We start from the raw sequence: 17,119 nt of genomic DNA, 5'->3' as shown, positions 1-17,119 counted from the left end.
ATTTTGATCTCCTGTGCAAAAACAACACTTTACAGTTCTTGATTCTTGGTGGTTTGTCATGCCAGTGCTGTCAGTCTGCCAGATGCAATCTGAAGGTGTCTGTGTAGGGCACGCAGGGCTCTCAAGTCCTACTTTTTTTTTTTTGGGGCAGCTCCAACCCTCATGTAATCAGAGATAAGTGACTGACTTAGTTAAAAATGAATGGGGCAGCTGGCTAAATGCTCAACCAAACAAAATGATCAAAGGGGCAGTGCCAGATGTTTTCCATCAGCTCTACATATGGAGGTACCAGGGAGAGCAGCAGGAGCACCAAACTAAAAAGAAACCAGAGAAGCCAACTCTAGTTTCAACCATAACATGAGGAACTGGCTATAAATACTACATTCCTCAGTGAGGCTCCCAGAGGACATTCTGTAGGTATTTCTAAAACCTACAGGAAAAGCGTGTCTACTATTGTCTGACTTATTTATATGCATCCTCCTGGTAAATGTTTTATTAAGAATTATCATTCTTAGCATCTATAAAAAATATACTTTAAAAATCATATTTTAGAAAGCTGCTAGAAATTATAAAAAGTGTTTTTTCCACAAAATTTATTTTTTGCCCAACCTGTGCCAATACAGTCTTTTCCTAGACTACTGTTTTGTGGGGTTTTCTTTTACCACTTTTAGTACATATTAAAATTTCAATTTCATAGGTTTTTGAGTCCAAGTTACTGCAAGAGGCCCAAGTAATTTCAAGATTTACTATGGAAAAGGAGCCAGCTTTTTATTTTTGTCTTCTGGGGAAGTTTATGGTAGAGTGAGATAAACATCCAAAATAGTTAAGGTTGTTTATCCTGCATCACTTAGAAGACATTCTTGACATCACTTGTATACAACTGAGCAGGGGAGCTGCTCAATCAATGCTGACAGAAATTAAACCCAGATCACCCAGCCTCAGGGCATACAGACCTTACTTCAGTGTGATAAAATCTGCTTCTGTTGGGATAAAAACAATCCAGATTTTGGTGCATAAGGGCTCCTTTTCCAGCTTTGTTTCAGTCATTATTTTATGACTTTATCTCACCATGACGTATCTCTGTAGTATCTTGGGGCTCACAAGTGGGGAAGAATATTGCAAAAGGCTCTGGTGCCATGCTTGTCCAGTGTAATGACTTTACTATTGGCCCCAAATCTGCAAGTTGTAGATTTGGAGAGCAGGGATCCTGGAAGCTACCAGTAGGTAATTCAAGGCAACACAGAAACTTCAGAAATTTTTCCTGTTCTTTTTTGACTCTACAGTTTAGTGATGCCTGCCTGAAAGTCACCCCCTGACAGTAGGAGGAGGGAGACATGCTGAACATTAAAAGACTGGAAAGGCATTTCCCTGAAACAACTGGAAGTGCCAGGCTTGCCCTGGGCTAGGAGAGATGCTAAGAAGGGGTCTTGGCTGCGTTGTTCAGTGGTGCTGAAATCCACTTTGACCTTTACCTATGTAGCATGGTCCTAGGTTTGGTAGTATATATGCTGCTCTTTGCATGAATATTGATTATAAAGATGTTTATTCCATGTATAAACAGCTTGATGTGCCCTTTAAAAGCTGCTCTAAACCCATTCTGCAGGAGCAAAGCCTGTGAACATGCTTTTCCTTTCCTCTGATTCTTATCTCATGCACATGTAAGCCTAAGCCACTAACTGCAGTGGAAATATCTCTGATTTGCAGTGCAGGATGAGTTCTTTGCTGGTAGGTATGCTAGTAACAAACGGGCTGAGGAACTCACTAACTCTCATACTTAAGTCTAGGAAAGCTTGAGCATGACTCACTTAGGAATGCTTTGTACTCCCCTAATTGCATAATTACCTTAGAAAGCTCACTGGCCATTTGGCATAGAGGTCATGCCTGTTTCCTCTGAGCACAGGGAAACTCCTCCTAGCTTCTCCTAGCAGGATAAAAAGGAGATGTGAGGAAGACATATGGCCATGGTCTCACTTTTCCTCTATATAATCCAGGGCCAATATTTGTGCATGTCTACAAAGTCCTCAGTTCTGTGAAGTGAGGATGGAAAAGTTGACCATTACTTAAATAAATCAGCACTTTCACTTTTGCACTGAGACAGTATCTGTATTGAAAGGGATAGTGTGATATTCTGGGGTGTTTGGTACTGGTGCTTGTGACATCTGAGTTCTAAGAAATGGGATTAAAAAAAAGTGAGGGGGATGCCACAAGCATAGGAACCTTCCCTGCTATATTCATTTGCCATGGAGTTAGTCTAACTGCCAGGCAAAGAAAACAGAGATGTCTCCAACACCTTGTTCTCAAAAGCAATAAGTAAAAAGAAGGTATGAATAATACAAATACTATCAACAATTGCAGTCATGCGAAACAGATGACAAGCAAAGTGAAGGGACCTGAATGCCCCATGAGAAAAATGGAAAATGAACTTGCTAGTTGCATTAATGAAATTAAAGGAAGATTTGTCTGGATATTTCTCCTGGACCTCTAGCAAGATCAACAGTGCAGTTTTCAGGGCTCACCCCTTGTGTGGAACTGGTAAAGTAAGTAAGTCTGCAAGATGGAACAAAAGGAGAAAGATAGAAATGAATTATATAGATAGCCGAGGAGAAGATATTTAAGTATAGCTATCTTTAGTCCCCCTGATGCCCTCTTGTTCTGGAGAATGGCTGGAATTTGTGGTCCCTCTTCTTAACCTTTTTATTAATGTAATCTAACAGCAAATTTGGAAGCTCGAATTCTCCTTTGCAGATTGGTGATGGCTATGATTGACTATGTAGTCAAACTTTCATCCCGCTCTCCCCTTCATTACACCTATGAATTTACCATCCTTCACTGTACACTGATGCATCTTCCGTTTGAAGCAGCTAAAGCACATCTTCTCCTGTCCCCCTTACAGCCCACCAGCTAATATACCCTAACATATAATGGAGTATATACACTCTCCTCCCACTGGGCTTATGAATGAAAATACTCGTGGCTGCTATACTTCATGCTGATGCTAATGCTGCCAGTGTATGTTGTAGACATGCGCACAGGATGCCTGCCTGATTGGCCCTTCAAGAGTTGTAGATTGATGTGAATCCAAGTGGTCTGATGTATCTAAGTTACTTTATTAGTGTAAACTTTGGTGTCCATGCACTTCTCGGCTGTGTACTTGGATTGGCAAGAGTGTGTATGATTACTCATTTGTTTAGAGGTTCATGATGGCTACTTAAATCTTTCCTTCTTTTTTATCAGCGTCTTTTTAAATAGTGTGAAGTTGAGCAGTGTAATGCTGACTGAGGATGCATTAGCTTCCCCTTTCTGTGAGAAACCTCTGCTTAGAAAGTTCCCAAAGTGAAAGTGTTTCCAAGAGAAGACATAGCTGGGAGACGCATCCAAACCTGGCTCTGGTGAATGGAGCTGTTGTTCTGATATAAAGGGAGCATCGCTCCAAAGCAAGAAAAAAGTTTTAGAGAGAGGAAAGAAAATGAAAGATCTTGATTCCTAAGCTGAGAGAGAACTGGTCAGCAGTTGATCAAACTGAGGGCTAATAACCAAGACCGATTCTGTTCTCACAGATACATATCTGAAGTATGGACTTCGTTAGAGCTACATGTAAGTAAACCCAACCAAATTCAGAGGAAAGTCAGGCTCTGGGTCCCAACTACTTTTGTTATCAAACAAAAAATAGACAACATGTCTGTTCATTGCATGCTTTTTTAAATCATTCTCCTGGAGGGTCAAGGAGTTAGCATGCCATAGTGTGGGTGGCTGCCCTAGGGATCAAGAAACACCAGACAGAGTCTATAGTAAAGCTTCTTGCATTAGGATGGCGGCAGAGGAAACTATACAGAAAATGCAGTCCAGGAAAGAGTTCTTAGAAGATGAAGTAGGGATTAAGCCAGAGCCTATTTTACCATTTGCTAAAACACTCAGTGCATTTCCCTTCATGGATTCTGCATTCCAGAGGACTGCATGCTGGGTTAATAAAATCCCTCTCTTGAACAGGCTTTGGAAACTCGGATGGTCACTGACTGCCCATATGGCAGAATTTGGCTATTGCTATTAGACAGCTGCAGGAAGTTGAGGACAAGAAAGGGGAGACAGCACCAGAATCTTACGGACATGCAGACATATAGAGAGATACATGGCTTTGCCTCATGGCAGGAGCTTCCAAAATATGTTCCTCATCAAAATGCCATGATCCTCTTTTCTTTTTTTCTTTCAGGAACTGCAATTTGCACTTCTGCTTTTCATTGGTGATATGTATGTGATTTAAACCCTCATACACCCTGAGCTTAAGTTTCAAGAGCATTTTAAAACAATTAGCACACCTACAAGAAAAATAGCAAAACACCACATTTCCATTGCTCACAGACTCAAAGGGAGATTGAGTTTAGCATTCTTCCTTGGGGAAGAAATGACATGCTTCCCAGTAACCCAATGCCAAACCACTGCTCTCTGTTTTGAGTAGCAAATGCCATTCTTACTGCGTCTAAAAGCCCAGACTGTGTTTCTTTTCTTAACATGAAATTGTGTATTTTGGTACTGCTCTCAAACAACAGTTTAACAGAACAAAGGAGTTATCTTTATGAGACAGCCAGGGAAATACACAAAGAACAGGAAGAAGCAGCTAACCTAAATAATGACATTGAAAACAAAATAGCTATCGGGCTATAAATAAACAATATGAAGTAAATATAATTATTTTTATTAAAAGAAGCCACAGACTTAATTCCTGAGGATAATGACATCTACTGTTTCCTCAGACTTTAGTTCTCATTTTTTTTCAGTCAAGCCACAGAATAACATTTCCTACTTTCTTCAACTTTTTACAGTGTGAACTTTCATACCACTTCTTTTGGAGAAAACTGCAAAACCCAGACACGTACGTTTAGGAGAAAGGTCAGATTTTCTAAAACAATAAAATTGCCCAAACTGCTGTTTTTGAACTGTGCAAATACATGCATTCTTACAGAGCAGGGAAGTAAACATGCACATGACTGCATTAATTAAGACAATGCTTAGTTTCCTGCAACCTCAAGGAATTTTCTTATTTAGACTGTCTTTAACGATGCAGTCTCCCATTGTGTGTATGTGAGTGTGCAAAGCAGCAACCGTAATTTCACAAAAAGGCAAGGTCTGGTCCTAACCTGGTGGGTGAATGGGGAAGGAATTAAATAATACTCTAAACCAAAGCCAGAATCAACTTTCTGAGCGCCAGACTCAGTCACTCCAGTCTTCTCACTTTCTGTAATAGTCCTAAACGACCTGAGAAGCAGCCCGATTCACGTGCTTTTTTTTCCTGGAGACTGTCTTGTTGAGTATCTCAGGCAGGAAACTGGCCTGATCTGTTGACTTACAAGATTTCAAATAAGCATTCCTGTTTCCCCCTCCCAATCCCGACGAGCAGCACTCGGCTGAATCACTTCCCTGGTGGAGGCAAGAAACGGGCAAGAGCAAAGTGCTCGTGAAGTGGCCGAGCAATCGGGAAATGCTCTCGGGTTGACACACAGTCAGCAAAACCCATGACCGACACCAGCAACATGTCAGGGCATGGCACCGGTCCCCATCCCTCAGGCTTTACCTGCTGGTGGGCGAATGGCCGGTGGGGATGTCCTGCACAAAGCTCTGCTCCATGCCCGGGATCCTGGCCGGGCTGTGGGGATGGTACGCTGTCAGAACCACGCTGCCCGAGTCCTTCATCTCCATGGTCATAGGCACATGTCGGCCCCGCTGCCAGCGACCGAGATGACCGAGGGGTGCCGACGGGCCGGCGAGCGGTCCTGTCACAAGCGTGAGCACATGGCCTGGCTCTGTAGCAGCCTCTCACCACCGTTTGCTGTCAGGAGAGCTGTGTAACTGAGACACTGCTCCTCTCCCTGTCAGGAAAGCTGAATTAGCATATATTCAAAAACACCGCCCACAAAACAACCCATGGGGAAGTTACTATGTTCCTAGGAAACTAGAAACCTGAGATAATCCTGCATGGCACCGAGCTACCGCAGGGAAGACGTCTTGCTTGCTTTCTTTTTGTTTCCTTTTAAGAGCCAATTTCTTAACAGTCCTCCTGCTCCTGAAATAGGCTTGACTAAGTGAAATCATTTGCCAGTTAAGCAGCAGGACAAGTGGAGAGCGCTAGTCAAACACAAAACGTGGTTTGGCGGAGCAAGGAGTGACATTTAAGCTGCTTACACGGGAGATTCAGAAACCAAGTGGGCTCCACTCTGTTTAAATTATCAAGGAGCAGGAACCCTGATTTCCCACATGTCAGATCATTACTGTGGCAGGGAACTGCACTTTCTTTCTCCTGAAAACAGATTAAGCTTTCATTTTGCCTGATATGGCTGTGTACATAATTAGAAGGTCACTAGGAAATGAGTGAATTATTTTTACAATAGTGTGCATTCATCTGGAGCAATGCCATAAATAAATACACCCCGAGATGCTTGATATTTTTTCATGCTTGTGCTTGATCTTTGTGTGCTAATGGAATGTTTTTCACTGAAAAGGAAACTAGCAAGCAAAAATATCAGGGTCCAGTTCTGGAGTAACACCAAGAGAAAACTGTAGACAAAATGAGAAACCTCACACATCCCTTTATTTTCCTCTCCCACTTCTTCAGTGTTTGGTGTTTTTTTGAAAAGAAATGTTTCTGATAAATGCCTGTTCCTGAAAACTATTGTCCTGCCTATGAAATCATGGGAAGGATGTCCCTAATTTTACTCTAAGAGCTACAGCTCTCTGAGCACGTGGGTGAAACACCAGCCTCTGTGCACCTTTGTCACAGCTGTGGATGGTGTTCCCAGTGCAGGAACTGTGCAAAATGCCTGTCAGGATCCTCTTTCACATCCCCCTTGAGTGAAGGTGCTACCTCTAGTGCTGCTATATGGTTGCCTAAATTACACTGTTGGTCCCTCCAGCTGGCAAAGTAGCTCAGGCTTTGAAGGGCACAAAAATGATTCACCTCATCTCCACCTTCCCCCAAGCTCCGTATCCTGCCTGGAGGGGCAGGACAGTTTCAGCCAAATATGTTGCCGCGACTCATGTAGGCAGTGCCCAAGTTAATTTTAAATTAGCCAGCATAGGACACTGATAACAGTACACTTGGCAGCACTTCTTGCCAAGCTCACCCAGGAAGCATAAATATTTGAACATGCAGAGCCTCTAGGCTTGCTCTTGCTACGCTGTTAATATGTCCAGGATCAAATATTTTAAAGCCAGGTTGCCCAGCATAAAATCATAGTTGCTTCCATGGCAGCATGGAGGCCCTCTGGGAGCCACTGTAAAGCCCTGTACATATATGTTAGAAATGAAGGAGAAGGCTCTAAGCTAACTCTGGAAGCACTGCCTACTGCCCACAGCATCAGGACAGTATCTCATGGTGCCACCAGTGAGGACTGGGGTGAATGCAATAACCAGTGAAGACCTCATTGAGCTCTGTGATTACTGGGGTATTCAGGAGAGGGATAGGGTCTGAAAAATTAGGATAGATGCCATCATGGATCTCACATCCCAACACTGTGGAGCTCTGACTGAATGCTAAGCTGATGCGTGGCAGCTGGATGACAAGGGATGCTGCTGCCAATGTCATTTTTTTCCCTTCCTACCCCAGCTTTACATTTCCTTCTTGGACCAGAAGGTGGGTACCCCACTTCTCTGATGGGGGGAGTAAATTATAAACATAAATTTATATTTGGCACAAGTGCCAATAGATATTTTGAAAATTAATCAGCCAAAATACATATATCAAATGGAGACCTGAAAATTTCCAAAATAAATTATAAAATATCTGTTGACACCCTTTAAAGGCATTCTCCACAATTTACTTTACTACACTAAACACCTGAAGAAACACACATAGTGAAAGGCACCAAACACCGTCAGAAACAGAGTAGGCGTCCTTCAGGAGATGAGGGTGCGGACAAAGTATTGGCTGCAACTCCAGATAAGTCTTTTTTTTTCCCTTCCTAGCATCATAGTACTAGGCTTTCTCCAGTACCATCAGACAACAAAATGATGGTTATGCGCTTTAAGCTATGTGTAGATAAAGCCAACAGTAGAAATACCATATATTTTTAGTATTATTTTTATTTCCTCTCTTCCCATAATAAAAAAACCCAAACACCACTATGACTTAGAAAAGAATAAAGGTACCCTCTCAATAGTAAAATGCTTATAAAGAAAAGAGGCCCACACTTATTAAATGGGATTTTCTCTCGAAGAAAAATAAACATGGAAGATTTCATGTGGAGATTTATAAAGTGCTGGTGCATAAACTGGAGTCACATATGGAAATGGCAGACTGTTTGGCAGAAGTACAAATAGATATTTTGAAAATTAATCAGCCAAAATACATATGTCAAACTGAGAGCTAAAAATGTTTATATGTGTAATGGCTCTTGGGGTTAGACATCTGCATATTATTGAAAACTAAAAATGGGGCTAAATCAACTAGAGATACACATCAGCCATTAAACAAGGTTTTAACTGGACTAGTGATATAGCCATAAGAAAAGTGTACAAGGCAACGTGGGCCAGATTCCTCCTTCAGTTCTATCTGTGCAATTCTGTTAGTTAAAGGAGAATTTATTCTGGTTTCTAAAGAAGCAAGTAGGAAAATATTTTAATCCAGCATGCTTGTGTTTCTACAGCATCCTCTTCAATACTAAATTGTGGAGTACTCAGGACTATGACAGTTCTAATTGTTTTTTCAGGTAGTTGATAGCTCCGTAGACCCTTCAAATACTCTGGAAATGCCATTTTGGTGAGAAATAATATTGTCAGAATGCTTTTGGTGGCAACCAGTGAAGTGAAGGTACAGCAAGAGAAGAGTCTGTGGGGAGTCTACAGCCAGTGAACCCATGAGAAGCTCCCTCAGGTTTGGTAGGCAAGGACCTTGTGCTTTCAAATTTTACATTGTGCTTGTGCCAAGGGGAGTGCTTTTCACTTTCACAAATTTGGCAAAAGAATTATTTATATATGGATCAGTGGGCCCAGACTTTGAGAACTGGAATGAAAAACCTTTATTAACCTATTGACTCAGAAACATAAGTTAAGTGGCTACACAGTTGTTATGATCAAGCCTTCAGCTCTTCTGTTGAAGAATATCTGTGACAGCCATATATAAGAAGTATAAACACACAGAAAGTCACTAATTAAAGCTTACTGAGATGAAAAAGAAATTGGCATTGTTGTTATTAATATTTATGTATTTACATAATATTAATTAGTAATCATTGTGGCAGTAACATGATGGGCAACCTTTGTGTAGCAAATTTAATGTCTATTGCTTGTAAAGGAACTAATAATGTTTTCACACAGATTTTAAACAGAATTTTCTGGTTAAGTCCAAGGGGGGCTGTCACCAAGAGGAATGGGATTTGTGGGCTAGGTGTTCTTGGCGCGAGATGGCAGGGGGTATGCACCATTATATCATAAAAGTAGACCCACAGAGCCCTGGGAAGTGCAAAATTCCCCTTTGAAGTGCAAATCACACAAAAATCTCTGGTATTGAATTTCATTGCTCGCTTCCATCTTAAATTAGCCAGGCCAAAGTTGGACAGAATTTGCAAAACTTTGAAGTTAATTTTGGACCAGTTTAATGTGAACATGGGTTAGATTAAGTTTTAAAAGGAAGCTGTGTAAAACACAGCATTTTTCACTGATTAAATCAAAGGAAATGGAGCAATACATAGAAAAATGTCATCCTAGCACTGCGTCTAAATTTCTCTTGCAATAAATTTTGTATCTATCTATGTGAAAGAAACCAAAACCAGAACCACTGTATTTCTCCCTCCTTTGGGGAAAAAAAAAAGGGTATCTATTACTTGTCTCTAATTTGTCATTTGGATGGAAAGATGCTTGAGGGGTGGGGGGGCAGAAAGATTCACCACACCAAAGAGTTGGTGTGGGCAAAAGCCACCCAGACACTGAAAACAAGGAGTGCCACAACATAGCATAAAAGTCAAGGACTGTGGTGTGTGACTCTCCTACTGCTCAGTACCAATGCCTCCCATGAAAAAAGTGTCCAAGAAGGGGCTGACTCCTGTGTCAGGAAAGTTGTCACTGTGGCTTGAGGTCTATTTCCTTTAAAAGGATTTTATACATCAGGAAGTATAGTTTCTAATGCTTGATTTAGTCTCTGTGCATTCTATTCCTGTGATGCCAGAAGGATTACAGTCTTCTTTTTTCTGCTGCAAAGGTGAGGTGTTTGCATGCCTCGGTGTGGGCAGCCGGGAATGCGAGTGAATGGGTGAGATTCATTGGTAGCATCACAACACACCCACTGCTTTTAGAACATTGAAAAATTCATAAGCCAAAAAATAAACAACATTGGAAGAAAATCTTTGTTATTCTGCTTTCTTTGTCTTTTCAAACTGAGATTAAAAACAACATTGAGAAAACTGTTTGTCCTTTACAAACAGGTTAAATAACAAGGCTTTTTAGGCAAAGAGAATAGAAATCAGGTGTCGTGGCAATTGGTGTTTTTTCAAAGGTTTTTAATTAGAGTATGAAACAAAATATTCATCTTTGTTAAATATAACCTCACATTTTTCAGTCCCAGGCCCAATTTAAATATGCATCACACTTTGGTGAAGTTTAACATGGTCATTTTTTTATTGAGTGGATTCTTTTATCTTAAAAAAGACACAAAAGCATAGAAAAAAATTCTTTAGGCAACTTTGTGTTGCTGCTTGCTTAGCAATGACCCTCATTTATTTTCAGGAGTTCAAAAGCTGGTTCTCCTTAGCCCAGATTAGACTACCCATATATTATTCCCATGTTAATTATGTACAGAAAAGGAAACTTTGTTAATCTGTCTGCCACAATAGGGCTTTCGGGAGGTTTACTTTAAGAAAAAGCTCATATCCTTTCATTCATCCATTAGGTTCATGCTCTTTCATGACATGTTGATCTAACCACTTCAGCTGGGACAGCTGACATCCACAGCTGAATGCTGTGGTCTGTTTTTTTGTTCTGAGGCAGTAAGTTAAAATTACATGAAGGAGTGGTAATGTGGTTGTTAGGAAAAGCAGCATTGGGAGAGGCTGGTTGCTTCTCTGAAATGTTTCTGTAAGCACAAGCTGAAAATGGGAAATGGTCTCTGCAGCATGGAAGGGGAAAAATGGTCAGAGATAGACAGCAATGAGCATTTTCAATACATATGTATCCATCCTGATGCCTCTGAAACAGCAGAATTGGGTTAGGCATTTGCATTGGGTACAGGGAAAATGAGTCCTCATATTAAAATTTTATATATATATTTATAAATATTTATATATTCCACATCATACAATTAGGGTTGTAATGAAAAAAAATGTAGAAAGATACTTTCTTGTATAAAAAGCCAACTAGACAGAGCTTTATAACATTATCCTTGTAAAAACTACTGTTTTCCATGGGCCAGTCAAATACTTAAGCAGCTGTATATGTATGTATATATACATATATACATATTTGCTTCGGATATGTGTACATACACACATAACCCCCTGTCTACCTTTAGCTACTATTTTAAGATTTAAGAAAGGTATTCCTTTTTTTAAATGCTATGAACAGCAAAATGCAGTTTTCTGAAGGTGGCAATGACTTGTGCATCTACGTTGCCATTACAGCGTCATTTTGGTAGGATATCTAAGACAACTTTATTAAGAAAATGATTGTAGCCCCTTTCTTGTTACAATCACAAGCGATTGCACATTCAGCATTTTTGTAATGTTTTTAACCTGTGAATCACTCCATTTCTAGGGAAGACTTTATGTAAGGCACAGTCAATTTTTCTGTAACTATTCCAATGATTTCTTTCATTGTGCTGTTTTGTAACCAAGTCTGTTTCCCAGGGAGCAGCAGTAGACCATAGCTCTGCTGATGTATTGGAAAGTTGTACCGAGTGAGACAGTCACCAGAGCACCATTCTCTTGATTGAACCAGACTTCGAACTCTGTTCTTAGGGATACGTGTAAAAATTGATGAAGCAAGGTAGAGAGGTGTTAGCACGAACCATTGATGTTTCTCAGGAACATAACTGGAGACATGTCGATATGAGTTATCTTGTATTGATTGCATTCTACTCCTTTTAAAATCAAGAGCTGTGGTTTTAAAATTAGAGTCCAACAGCATCATTAACTGGTTTTCCCACATCTGCACCGAAGAGGAGAAACCTCAAATTCTCCTTCACATCTAGAGAAGAGCAGTGTATTTCAACAAAGCATAGCTTACATCTTCATCCTGCTTTGGCATTCTGTGGCTTGATGACTTGAATTCCTGAAGTTACTAAATTTACTTTTGCCTTTCCTATGCAAAAATGAAGAAACTATTCTTATCTGCTGATTTCTTCATAGTACTACCATATCACCACTAAAGTAGTAGTTGAAGTCATTAGATGAGTCTTATTCTTGTATTGGTCATGCAAACATGATATCTCAGAACTTCCCTGAAATATCTGTGTGCATAATGAAAAGAGGTGAGGATAAAAATTAGCTTTGTGATCTTTGCATGAAAAGATGCAGAATGATGCAGGTATTCAAGTAGTGGGTCGGGACTGTATACAGTGGATCTATCCACCTACTCCGCATAGTACCCGCTTCTGGAAGTGCTGTGAGCATGTTGCCATCACCATATAGCCAAGCATGCTCAAGGTGACCAGAAAACTTCACGCAACACTCATTTCTCAATTTTGAATAAACTCAAAAGTTGCCATAGTCATGAATGGGAATCTGTGAACTTCTGCATTCTGAGTTTTGGTTACTCCTTTTAAAAATCTAACTTACTACAGAATGAAGTGAATTCTACTCAAAAGTGATTTTCCTATTTTGATAGAAACATTTTTGTAAGTTAGTAACTTCAAATTTAGATCTGGAGCAAAAGTAAATAGATGTTTATTGACTTACACCAGCTCTAAAGATTTTCAGTAAGAGGAGGCACAAATAAACTTAATTAAAATCTCTATAAGTGAATTTAATGCTATAATTTATATGACAAGTTTGTTATAAATTTAAATCCTAATTCTAAGGCCTCTATAGTTTATGAAGAGCAAGAAGAGAAAGCTTTCAAATTAAAAATAAAACAGTTTGAACATACCTAAACAATTTAATATGCAGCAGAAAAGCAGTGGAAGGTACAATTATTACTGGCCATTTGCATTTTGAAATCACATTATCAAAGGTACGCATTTACTTTATAGTATTGCTAAGTTAAACATACCTGTGGGATTGGCATATTAATCTGCCATTATTCACATTCGCATTCACAATTGACATTAATCTCTGTATGAACACTCTGTGTTTTAGGAACAGAGACATTGAACTGACTTTTCCAGGAAAATGCAGGATGCTTGTGGCATAAGCATAGAGGGAACCTAAGCTGCCTGACTCACAGTCCTGTACCCTAATCACATGTGAGGTTGCAGCTTAACTAATCAACAGTTTGGAAAGTACTTTTATAAAGAATGGGTGAAAAAGATAATACATTTAATCAGCCACAGAAAGAGAACCACAACAGGAGATACGGAGAATGTACTATGTGACCCACAGAAATGACTCATCTTCCCTGCAAGTGGCTAGTTAGCAATTTATTCTCTGCGGAGGGTAAGTGCTAATTTTGGTGGGGTGTCTAGGGACACTAAAGGGCATTCCACCTGATGATTATTAAATCATACAGATTAGTCCTAAGCGGAAACACTTAAATGAACATAACTTTGCTAAGCACATTAACAGACATGTTTCTAGGCTTCTTTTATGGCACAGTATTGAAGACCATGAACTTAAATATGTTTTAGAAGCACTAGAAATAAATTTTGCCACTGCTCCAAGTGGGTGGTTGCATCACCATGGTGAGCTAAATGAGCAATGATGATCAGAGGGTGACGGAAGGGAATTTTGCAATATAAAGCATCCAGGAATTACTGGCTTGGGAGGTTGCAAAGAACATTTTCACTTTTTTGCTTAACAAGGTCAAGCATGAGCCTTTCCCTCTGTGATACTGGCACCAGGAATTCTGTTTCACAGTTGAAAGACATATCGGAGTTTGAGGACATGGAAATTTAGCATTAGATTTTGTTATTGTACGTTGTTCACAGAAAAATAAGGATTCCCAGGGTTATTGTGCCAATTTGCTAGTGTAAATTGCTAGCCTTCTCAACACAACAGAAAAAAAATTGCAGCTATCCCAAAGGCATTTCTGTTAGAGGAAAAAAATAGCATGTAGTTATTATTTATTTGTTTCATTTGGGTTTTGTTTTTATTCACATGTAATATATTGGTGGCCTCAGTGGGCTACAATCCATGGTATGCAACCCTATTAAAACAAAACAAAGTCCCACCAGGGATGAAATGGATCCATTTTCTCCAGATTAATTTAATAGATGAATGTTTCACACAATGAGGAAGCCAAGACTGCAGATGACTTGTTTTTGGTTTGGAACTTCAGGGAACAGATGGGAAAGCGGCAGCATTAATGTACCTTAATAGATCCACAGGACTGCGTTTATTAGTTGGCTTCAGTTCAGATTTTTTTTTTTTTCAGTGACTGTGCCTTGCTGAATCACCTCAGAGTCTTTTCAGAAACTTTTTCCTTCATTTCTCTACCGTACTTTTTCCCCACTTTTGATCCTACCTTTGTTGTCATGCTTGATTACAGGTTTCAGTCTCGAAAAAGCACAGGCAGTCTCTAGCTGTTTTTGCAAAGTGACTATCATACAGGAAGATGCTTGAAGGACGGAAGGGAATTGGCAGGAATGTGCCTTCTCGGCCCCTGTTCCAGGGACTGTGGGTACTGGGGAGTACGAGGAGACAGGCCTGCAGAGAGTGGCTCCTCATGTGCTTTTCCTAACCAGCATCTCCTATTGCCACTGTTGGAGACAGAGGTCTGGGCTAGATGGACCACAGAACTGACCTTATAGGGCATTTCTTGTGGTCCTCTGTTCTCAGAATGAATCTTTATTAATTACTGTAGAGTATGACAGGCACAAAGCTGGACAGAATACAGGTTATCCATATAGGATAAGGTTTTGTTTCCAGTACAATTCTGGTCTCCCAAAGAGATACAGACAACAAACACAGATCCTGATTATCATCATTTAAATACTTTTACCTGGGGGGATTGTGATATAAGAAGCCAAGAAAAACCAGCAGTATATTGTTTATTAAAAAACTGTTTATATCCAGTTCCTGATGGTGATTTTGTGCGGTTATAACAAAACTAAGGCGTGGGTCTGAGTCAGAGAAATGAAGTTCCAAAGATTTTGTTTGGAACTTTATTTTTTGAAACTTGAGTTTACCTTCCTGTACTTTTGGAACTGGAGGATAAACTCAGGAAAGAGTTTATCCTGGAGATGAGATGCAGCTTAGAAATAAAAAAGAAAACTTATGATGGTAGTTCTGCTTATTTTTGCTTTTACCATACTTGTCTGAGCCAAGCAGGTTCCTGTTATTAAGTAGAAAGGTGTCATGAGCTTACCTATAAGTGGAGGCAAAGCACATTCACATATTCACCTTTGAACTTTAGTCCACCAATGATCAGTGATGACACCCCATGGAGGACATCAAATTCAGTTTGTGGCTCTTCTTGCCATTTTGTTTGGGAAGGTATTGGATAAACATGTATCTTGTCCATGAAAACAGCTTGCCTTCTAAATCTATGAAATCTTAGATTTGCTTCTAGCTTTACCAAAAGACAGCATGAGTGCAGTCCCCCGCAGGGATCTACCTTGGCCCAATCAAATGTGCTTTTGTAGCACTACTGAACTGCAGTGCTCCCATGCAGAGGACTCTTGTCAGCTATTAGTCCACATGGCACACAGTAAGGCTTGGCTTACTTTTAAACACAGCATCAAAAATCTCTGGACTGCTACTAATAGTGCTGTCTCTTTGCATATGTCTTCTGCGTATTATGTGCAACATAACTTTCTTTTATTTCTTGCAAACAGCAATTTCATTATATGTCTCCAGTTGTACTGCTCTCTGACTTTTCAATCTGTTTTACCTTCTACTGAACTGGAAAACAATACCATTAAGTGAAACTTGAAAAGAAAGAGAGAAACTAACAAACTCATAATTTATTAAGCATAGTTCAGCATGACTCAAATAAGGACAAAGAAGCACGTGAAAAAAAAAAAAAAGATTAGATACTGGTAAATTGGGAGTGTTTTGTCCTCCTCAAAATCTCATCACTTGAGAATGAGATACTGCAGGTCTGTTACTACACTGAAAACTCATTTCTTGTGTAATCATGCTAAGCATGCATGTCTCAGCAAAGATATAATGACAAAGATATGTGGATAAAACTGAATTACAGCAAGCATAGGATTTTATTTAATCGTCCAAGTTTTTACTCAGCAACCAAACTGGCATGTCAAACCTGGCATTTGCTTGCATAAAATAGATAACCGAAACTCAGAGTAAGCCCCATTTACCTGGGAAATTACTGGTATTGCAACAAACAAATAAAAAGGCTTTCACATGCAGAATGCAAGGCTATGCGTTTTCCTGGGTGAGCCATTGTATCTCGTGCCCAAAGTGTGCCTCACTCTTTCTCAAAACAAGAGCTATAAACAGGGAGGCACTTTGTGCCATTTTAATGCTGAGTATTACACATTCCAGCAACGTCAGTTTTTCAGATGGTTATTTTTATTTTCCTTTGTTGTGACTGAGCAAGTGAGCCCAGCTTACTGAAAAACCACCCGCTCATTGAAAGAAAAATCTAGGAATAAACTCAAAGATTAGGAAAAGGCTCTGCCTAGAAATACTCCTGAAACAAGGAGAGAATGAAGAAAACTAAATGAGAAGGCTGATCTGAATGCAGGGAATATTTTGTTTGCAAACAGCAATGAACTTTTGTCTGAACCCCCCTGCCTTTTCTGGTGTTATTTTAAATCCCAGTCCCTAACGAGGAACATCACTAGACTGAGGAGGGATGAAGGAAATTTTTATGGCACGTCAGAAAGCTGTCTGAAAAATATTACTTTTTTTTTTGTTTTTAAATATGGCCCCCTATTGTTTCCATACCCTGGGATCTGGCACGCAGAGAGCCAGTAATTTCCTCTGAACACTTTTAGAAAACACCAGGAATTATATGGAACATTAATGTCCCTTACAAATAGTTACAGTTTGTGGGGGAACTACTACAGCATGAAAACCTG

At 39.8% G+C, this 17,119-nt stretch overlaps 1 protein-coding gene across 2 annotated transcripts in view; it reads right to left on the bottom strand.

Moving 5' to 3' along the window:
* ARHGAP28 (Rho GTPase activating protein 28) overlaps positions 1-5,855 on the bottom strand; it is a 77,007-nt gene extending 71,152 nt beyond the window's left edge. For both annotated transcript variants that reach the window (XM_030011518.2, XM_030011517.2), the window contains exon 1: positions 5,567-5,855. In XM_030011518.2, the coding sequence (XP_029867378.1) occupies positions 5,567-5,697 (131 nt within the window). In that variant the 5' untranslated portion in view covers positions 5,698-5,855. The remainder of the gene's footprint in view (positions 1-5,566) is intronic.
* Between the last annotated feature and the right edge of the window lie 11,264 nt (positions 5,856-17,119).

Source organism: Aquila chrysaetos, chromosome 4 (genome assembly GCF_900496995.4).
Source record: "Aquila chrysaetos chrysaetos chromosome 4, bAquChr1.4, whole genome shotgun sequence".
Classification (NCBI taxonomy): Eukaryota; Metazoa; Chordata; class Aves; order Accipitriformes; family Accipitridae; genus Aquila; species Aquila chrysaetos.
The sequence above is the reverse complement of the archived record's forward strand: the minus strand, read 5'-3'. Positions and strand labels throughout refer to the sequence as shown.